The sequence below is a fragment of the Salmo salar genome, chromosome 04, assembly GCF_965601325.2.
Source record: "Salmo salar chromosome 04, fSalSal1, whole genome shotgun sequence".
Taxonomy (NCBI): Eukaryota; Metazoa; Chordata; class Actinopteri; order Salmoniformes; family Salmonidae; genus Salmo; species Salmo salar.
The window spans coordinates 94,161,607-94,171,606 of NC_138294.1; the positions used below are offsets into that span (position 1 = coordinate 94,161,607).

The 10,000-nt window shown below is 42.2% G+C and overlaps 1 protein-coding gene across 1 annotated transcript in view; it reads right to left on the minus strand.

Annotated features, from left to right (window-relative positions):
* LOC106604040 (cell adhesion molecule 2) overlaps positions 1 to 10,000 on the minus strand; it is a 654,407-nt gene that overhangs the window by 318,388 nt on the left and 326,019 nt on the right. The window contains exon 2 of the mRNA XM_082974832.1: positions 7,418 to 7,567. Coding sequence (XP_082830958.1) covers positions 7,418 to 7,567 — 150 coding nt within the window. The remainder of the gene's footprint in view (positions 1 to 7,417; positions 7,568 to 10,000) is intronic.

Sequence of the window (10,000 nt, forward strand, 5' to 3'; positions counted from 1 at the left end):
CTCCTCTATTATCTGGTATAACCACACAGAGCAGCAGTCTGGTAACTCTGTGATCCTAACCTCCTCTATTATCTGGTATAACCACACAGAGCAGCAGTCTGGTAACTCTGTGATCCTAACCTCCTCTATTATCTGGTATAACCACACAGAGCAGCAGTCTGGTAACTCTGTGATCCTAACCTCCTCTATTATCTGGTATAACCACACAGAGCAGCAGTCTGGTAACTCTGTGATCCTAACCTCCTCTATTATCTGGTATAACCACACAGAGCAGCAGTCTGGTAACTCTGTGATCCTAACCTCCTCTATTATCTGGTATAACACACAGAGCAGCAGTCTGGTAACTCTGGATCCTAACCTCCTCTATTATCTGGTATAACCACACAGAGCAGCAGTCTGGTAACTCTGTGATCCTAACCTCCTCTATTATCTGGTATAACCACACAGAGCAGCAGTCTGGTAACTCTGTGATCCTAACCTCCTCTATTATCTGGTATAACCACACAGAGCAGCAGTCTGGTAACTCTGTGATCCTAACCTCCTCTATTATCGGTATAACCACACAGAGCAGCAGTCTGGTAACTCTGTGACCTAACCTCCTCTATTATCTGGTATAACCACACAGAGCAGCAGTCTGGTAACTCTGTGATCCTAACCTCCTCTATTATCTGGTATAACCACACAGAGCAGCAGTCTGGTAACTCTGTGATCCTAACCTCCTCTATTATCTGGTATAACCACACAGAGCAGCAGTCTGGTAACTCTGTGATCCTAACCTCCTCTATTATCTGGTATAACCACACAGAGCAGCAGTCTGGTAACTCTGTGATCCTAACCTCCTCTATTATCTGGTATAACCACACAGAGCAGCAGTCTGGTAACTCTGTGATCCTAACCTCCTCTATTATCTGGTATAACCACACAGAGCAGCAGTCTGGTAACTCTGTGATCCTAACCTCCTCTATTATCTGGTATAACCACACAGAGCAGCAGTCTGGTAACTCTGTGATCCTAACCTCCTCTATTATCTGGTATAACCACACAGAGCAGCAGTCTGGTAACTCTGTGATCCTAACCTCCTCTATTATCTGGTATAACCACACAGAGCAGCAGTCTGGTAACTCTGTGATCCTAACCTCCTCTATTATCTGGTATAACCACACAGAGCAGCAGTCTGGTAACTCTGTGATCCTAACCTCCTCTATTATCTGGTATAACCACACAGAGCAGCAGTCTGGTAACTCTGTGTATGTTTTTGTTCTTGGTTCTTTGTTAAATGTCCGTAAGGTAGAAGAAGTCCCATCTCCATTTTGGAAAGGCTATCTCTTCCTGTTGCTGTTTGTTAAGTGTCCTACACTTTTCTTAGAAGTGATTTGATTCTATGGATTCTTCAATCACACTGAGCTGTTTTCTGCAGGACTTCAATTTGATATGTTAGCTGAAATATACTACTTCTAGTCCTCTCTCTCTCTGTCTCCGTCTCTCTCTCTCTCTGTCTCCGTCTCTCTCTCTCTCTGTCTCCCTCTCTCTCTCTCTCTCTCTCTCTCTCTGTCTCTCTCTCTCTCTGTCTCCCTCTCTCTGTCTCCCTCGCTCTGTCTCTCTCCCTCTCTCTGTCTCCCTCGCTCTGTCTCTCTCTCTCTCTCTCTGTCGCTCTCTCTCTCTCTCTCTCTCTCTCTCTCTCTCTCTCTCTCTCTCTCTCTCTCTCTCTCTGTCTCTCTCTCTCTCTCTCTCTCTCTCTCTCTCTCTCTCTAAAGATGAATGTACTGTTGTTTTTTCTTTTCTTGTTGCCATCTTTATTCATCTTGGTATTTTTCCTGTTGCTCCTCTCCTTGACAACATGTCAATACCAATCAGGTCTAATTTATCAGGGAGTCCCATTGAAACTAAAGAACAACTAGTAATATAACTGTTAGCTATATGTGATCTGTTTCAGGAAGCTAGGTGGTGCATGTCGCACATCACTATTTCACCAAAGAGGCATTTGAACATATATATATATGTTTTTGTTATCAAAAAACATTTTTTTTGGGGGGGGGGCAGAAATGACTTCTGGAACATGTGAACTTTTATATGCCTTAATAATAAACTTGTCTGTGTCACGCCCTGACCTGAGAGCCTTTTTTATGTCTCTATTTAGGTTTGGTCAGGGTGTGATTTGGGTGGGCATTCTATGTCCTTTTTTCTATGTTTTTTGTATTTTCTTTGTTTTGGCCTGGTATGGCTCTCAATCAGGGACAGCTGTACATCGTTGTCGCTGATTGGGAACCATACTTAGGCAGCCTGTTTTCCTTTGGGGTTTTTGTGGGTAGTTAATTTCTGTTTGGCTGTCGGTTTCGTGTTTTTTTTGTTGTTGGTTAAAGTGTTCTATCTTTAATAAATTCATGATGAGCACTAACCACGCCGCGCCTTGGTCTACTCTCTTCAACGACGGCCGTTACAGTCTGCCATCTATAAATACGAATACGATTGTTAAATTAGGAGCCAAGTTGGTTTAGCAATGAAAAAAAGACAGGAACCTTCCCGCTAGCCGTGATTGGCTGAGATTATGGATGGGTTTGTGATCTACGGTATATAGGCTGGTGAACATGCCAAAATTAACACGGTATGGCATTTATTTATAATTTTTATTTTCTTTACCCCTTTTTTCTCCCCAATTTCAGTCTTGTCTCATCGCTGCAACTCCCGTACGGAGTCAGACAGTCTGATATATAGACCACCTCACAGACTGATATATAGACCACTTCACAGTCTGATATATAGACCACCTCACAGTCTGATATATAGACCACCTCACAGTCTGATATATAGACCACCTCACAGACTGATAGACCACCGCACAGTCTGATATATAGACCACCTCACAGTCTGATATATAGACCACCTCACAGTCTGATATATAGACCACCTCACAGTCTGATAGACCATCTCACAGTCTGATATATAGACCACCTCACAGTCTGATAGACCACCTCACAGTCTGATATATAGACCACCTCACAGTCAGATAGACCACCTCACAGTCTGATAGACCATCTCACAGTCTGATATATAGACCACCTCACAGTCTGATAGACCACCTCACAGTCTGATATATAGACCACCTCACAGTCTGATATATAGACCACCTCACAGTCTGATATATAGACCACCTCACAGTCTGATAGATAGACCACCTCACAGTCTGATAGACCACCTCACAGTCTGATAGACCACCTCACAATCTGATATATAGACCACCTCACAGTCAGATATATAGACCACCTCACAGTCTGATAGACCACCTCACAGTCTGATAGATAGACCAACTCACAGTCTGATAGACCACCTCACAGTCTGATAGATAGACCCCCTCACAGTCTGATAGACCACCTCACAGTCTGATATATAGACCACCTCACAGTCAGATAGACCACCTCACAGTCTGATAGATCACATCACAGTCTGATATATAGACCACCTCACAGTCTGATATATAGACCACCTCACAGTCTGATATATAGACCACCTCACAGTCTGATAGATAGACCACCTCACAGTCTGATAGACCACCTCACAGTCTGATATATAGACCACCTCACAGTCTGATATATAGACCACCTCACAGTCAGATATATAGACCACCTCACAGTCAGATATATAGACCACCTCACAGTCTGGATAGACCACCTCACAGTCTGATAGATAGACCACCTCACAGTCTGATATATAGACCACCTCACAGTCAGATAGACCACCTCACAGTCTGATATATAGACCACCTCACAGTCTGATATATAGACCACCTCACAGTCAGATAGACCACCTCACAGTCTGATATATAGACCACCTCACAGTCTGATATATAGACCACCTCACAGTCTGATATATAGACCACCTCACAGTCTGATAGATAGACCACCTCACAGTCTGATATATAGACCACCTCACAGTCTGATAGACCACCTCACAGTCTGATATATAGACCACCTCACAGTCTGATAGTTCACCTCACAGTCTGATAGACCACCTCACAGTCTGATATATAGACCACCTCACAGTCTGATATATAGACCACCTCACAGTCAGATAGACCACTCACAGTCTGATAGACCACATCACAGTCTGATATATAGACCACCTCACAGTCTGATATATAGACCACCTCACAGTCTGATATATAGACCACCTCACAGTCTGATATATAGACCACCTCACAGTCTGATAGACCACCTCACAGTCTGATATATAGACCACCTCACAGTCTGATATATAGACCACCTCACAGTCTGATATATAGACCACCTCACAGTCTGATAGATAGACCACCTCACAATCTGATAGTGACCACCTCACAGTCTGATAGACCACCTCACAGTCTGATATATAGACCACCTCACAGTCTGATATATAGACCACCTCACAGTCAGATATATAGACCACCTCACAGTCTGATAGACCACCTCACAGTCTGATAGATAGACCACCTCACAGTCTGATATATAGACCACCTCACAGTCAGATAGACCACCTCACAGTCTGATATATAGACCACCTCACAGTCTGATATATAGACCACCTCACAGTCAGATAGACCACCTCACAGTCTGATATATAGACCACCTCACAGTCTGATATATAGACCACCTCACAGTCTGATAGATAGACCACCTCACAGTCTGATATATAGACCACCTCACAGTCTGATAGACCACCTCACAGTCTGATATATAGACCACCTCACAGTCTGATAGTTCACCTCACAGTCTGATAGACCACCTCACAGTCTGATATATAGACCACCTCACAGACTGATATATAGACCACCTCACAGTCTGATATATAGACCACCTCACAGTCTGATATATAGACCACCTCACAGTCTGATATATAGACCACCTCACAGTCTGATATATAGACCACCTCACAGTCTGATATATAGACCACCTCACAGACTGATATATAGACCATCTCACAGTCTGATAGATAGACCACCTCAAGGTCTGATAGACCACCTCACAGTCTGATAGATAGACCACCTCACAGTCTGATAGATAGACCACCTCACAGTCTGATAGACCACCTCACAGTCTGATAGACCACCTCACAGTCTGATAGACCACCTCACAGTCTGATATATAGACCACCTCACAGTCTGATAGACCACCTCAGTCTGATAGACCACCTCACAGTCTGATAGACCACCTCACAATCTGATATATAGACCACCTCAAGGTCAGATATATAGACCACCTCACAGTCTGATAGACCACCTCACAGTGTGATAGATAGACCACCTCACAGTCTGATATATAGACCACCTCACAGTCAGATAGACCACCTCACAGTCTGATATATAGACCACCTCACAGTCTGATATATAGACCACCTCACAGTCAGATAGACCACCTCACAGTCTGATATATAGACCACCTCACAGTCTGATATATAGACCACCTCACAGTCTGATAGATAGACCACCTCACAGTCTGATATATAGACCACCTCACAGTCTGATAGACCACCTCACAGTCTGATATATAGACCACCTCACAGTCTGATAGACCACATCACAGTCTGATATATAGACCACCTCACAGTCTGATAGTTCACCTCACAGTCTGATAGACCACCTCACAGTCTGATATATAGACCACCTCACAGTCTGATATATAGACCACCTCACAGTCAGATAGACCACCTCACAGTCTGATAGACCACATCACAGTCTGATATATAGACCACCTCACAGTCTGATATATAGACCACCTCACAGTCTGATATATAGACCACCTCACAGTCTGATATATAGACCACCTCACAGTCTGATAGACCACCTCACAGTCTGATATATAGACCACCTCACAGTCTGATATATAGACCACCTCACAGTCTGATATATAGACCACCTCACAGTCTGATATATAGACCACCTCACAGTCTGATAGATAGACCACCTCACAATCTGATAGACCACCTCACAGTCTGATAGACCACCTCACAGTCTGATATATAGACCACCTCACAGTCTGATATATAGACCACCTCACAGTCAGATATATAGACCACCTCACAGTCTGATAGACCACCTCACAGTCTGATAGATAGACCACCTCACAGTCTGATATATAGACCACCTCACAGTCAGATAGACCACCTCACAGTCTGATATATAGACCACCTCACAGTCTGATATATAGACCACCTCACAGTCAGATAGACCACCTCACAGTCTGATATATAGACCACCTCACAGTCTGATATATAGACCACCTCACAGTCTGATATATAGACCACCTCACAGTCTGATAGATAGACCACCTCACAGTCTGATATATAGACCACCTCACAGTCTGATAGACCACCTCACAGTCTGATATATAGACCACCTCACAGTCTGATAGTTCACCTCACAGTCTGATAGACCACCTCACAGTCTGATATATAGACCACCTCACAGACTGATATATAGACCACCTCATAGTCTGATATATAGACCACCTCACAGTCTGATATATAGACCACCTCACAGTCTGATATATAGACCACCTCACAGTCTGATATATAGACCACCTCACAGACTGATATATAGACCACCTCACAGACTGATATATAGACCATCTCACAGTCTGATAGATAGACCACCTCACAGTCTGATAGACCACCTCACAGTCTGATAGATAGACCACCTCACAGTCTGATAGACCACCTCACAGTCTGATAGACCACCTCACAGTCTGATAGACCACCTCACAGTCTGATATATAGACCACCTCACAGTCTGATAGACCACCTCACAGTCTGATAAACCACCTCACAGTCTGATAGACCACCTCACAATCTGATATATAGACCACCTCACAGTCAGATATATAGACCACCTCACAGTCTGATAGACCACCTCACAGTCTGATAGATAGACCACCTCACAGTCCGATAGATAGACCACCTCACAGTCTGATAGACCACCTCACAGTCTGATAGATAGACCACCTCACAGTCTGATAGATAGACCACCTCACAGTCTGATATATAGACCACCTCACAGTCAGATAGACCACCTCACAGTCTGATATATAGACCACCTCACAGTCTGATATATAGACCACCTCACAGTCTGATAGATAGACCACCTCACAGTCTGATATATAGACCACCTCACAGTCAGATAGACCACCTCACAGTCTGATATATAGACCACCTCACAGTCTGATATATAGACCACCTCACAGTCAGATAGACCACCTCACAGTCTGATATATAGACCACCTCACAGTCTGATATATAGACCACCTCACAGTCTGATATATAGACCACCTCACAGACTGATATATAGACCACTTCACAGACTGATATATAGACCATCTCACAGTCTGATAGATAGACCACCTCACAGTCTCTCTCTCTCTGCACGTGTTGCTTAATAACAGGTGACTCTTACCTTTCTTGTCGCCGAAGAAGAGTGTCTGTTGTGTGGGGTTGGACCACTGCAGGGAGGTCTGGTCGTTGAATTCTACTCTGCAGGTCATGTTGGCCGTCCCGCCTTCTGTCACCGTCTGATTCTGGACCAGGGGCTGTTGCCCGGACGACCCTGGAGTGAGAGGAGACGAGACGAGGGAATAATATTTATAAGAATTAAACAACTATAGTCCTGTGATTTGGTTGTGGTGGATGTGTTTAAAGGCTTTGTTTTATCTCTTACTAAATAATAATAATAAATAAAAAAAAAAGGTATGCAAATACAAAACATACCATGTTTTGAATTAGATATTGCATGAGCCAATGTTTCACCGACAACAAAGATTGTCTATTATATTTACAAGATAGTTCGATTGACCCCTCTAACAATGGAAATACATGTCCTCAAAGATGGAAGTGCAGGCTGGTGGAGAAGAGATCATGTGGGGGCCATTGTAGCCAATGAGAGGGGAGATAAACGTGTAAACAACAGGCGATGAGATAGATAGTGGACTCATCTTTATATCTGTGCATTATATCAACTGTGACAGCATGGGCAGTAAGTAGAGATGTGACAAATTGAACATTTTGCTAAAAGGTTAAACAGCCATTTTTTGGGGGGGTTCCCCCATTATAAAAAAATAATACAATTCCACGTCAATTTACAATGCAAAATAATGGTCCTATTAGCTACAGGACCGGTCAAAAGTTTGGACACACCTACTCGTTCCAGGGTTTTTCTTAATTTTTTTTAGATTTTCTACATTGTAGAATAACATTGAAGACATCAATACTATGAAATAACACATATGGAATCATGTAGTAACCAAAAAAAGTTTTAAACAAATCAACATATATTTTAGATTTGAGATTCTTCAAAGTAGCCACCTTTTGCCTTGATGACAGCTTTGCACACTCTTGACATTCTCTCAACCAGCTTCATGAGGTTAGTCACCTGGAATGCATTTCAATTAACAGGTGTGCCTTGTTAAAAGTTAATTTGTGGAAAAACCCTTGAATGAGTAGGTATAGTACTTTTGATTGGTACTATACGGATGACTGCTAAGGCTGGGCAGTGAAGATATATATTCTACACAATCCTTTACAGACCTACAGTGAAGATATATATCTACCACAACCCTTTACAGACCTACAGTGAAGATATATATATCTACCACAACCCTTTACAGACCTACAGTGAAGCTATATCTACCACAACCCTTTACAGACCTACAGTGAAAATATATATCTATCACAACCCTTTACAGACCTACAGTGAAGATATATATATCTACCACAACCCTTTACAGACCTACAGTGAAGCTATATCTACCACAACCCTTTACAGACCTACAGTGAAGATATATCCTACCACAACCCTTTACAGACTTACAGTGAAGATATATATTCTACCACAACCCTTTACAGACCTACAGTGAAGCTATATATTCTACCACAACCCTTTACAGACCTACAGTGAAGATATATTCTACCACAACCCTTTACAGACCTACAGTGAAGATATATTCTACCACAACCCTTTACAGACCTACAGTGAATATATATTCTACCACAACCCTTTACAGACCTACAGTGAAGATATATATTCTACCACAACCCTTTACAGACCTACAGTGAAGATATATTCTACCACAACCCTTTACAGACCTACAGTGAAGATATATATTCTACCACAACCCTTTACAGAACTACAGTGAATATATATATTCTACCACAACCCTTTACAGACCTACAGTGAAGATATATATTCTACCACAACCCTTTACAGACATACAGTGAAGATATATATTCTACCACAACCCTTTACAGACCTACAGTGAAAATATATATTCTACCACAACCCTTTACAGACCTAGAGTGAAGATATATATTCTACCACAACCCTTTACAGACCTACAGTGAAGATATATATTCTACCACAACCCTTTACAGACCTACAGTGAAGATATATATTCTACCACAACCCTTTACAGACCTACAGTGAAAATATATATTCTACCACAACCCTTTACAGACCTACAGTGAAGATATATCTACCACAACCCTTTACAGACCTACAGTGAAGATATATTCTACCACAACCCTTTACAGACTTACAGTGAAAATATATATTCTACCACAACCCTTTACAGACCTACAGTGAAGATATATCTACCACAACCCTTTACAGACCTACAGTGAAGATATATTCTACCACAACCCTTTACAGACTTACAGTGAAAATATATATTCTACCACAACCCTTTACAGACCTACAGTGAAGATATATATTCTACCACAACCCTTTACAGACCTACAGTGAAGATATATATCTACCACAACCCTTTACAGACCTACAGTGAAGATATATATATCTACCACAACCCTTTACAGACCTACAGTGAAGCTATATCTACCACAACCCTTTACAGACCTACAGTGAAGATATATTCTACCACAACCCTTTACAGACCTACAGTGAATATATATTCTACCACAACCCTTTACAGACCTACAGTGAAAATATATATTCTACCACAACCCTTTACAGACCTACAGTGAATAT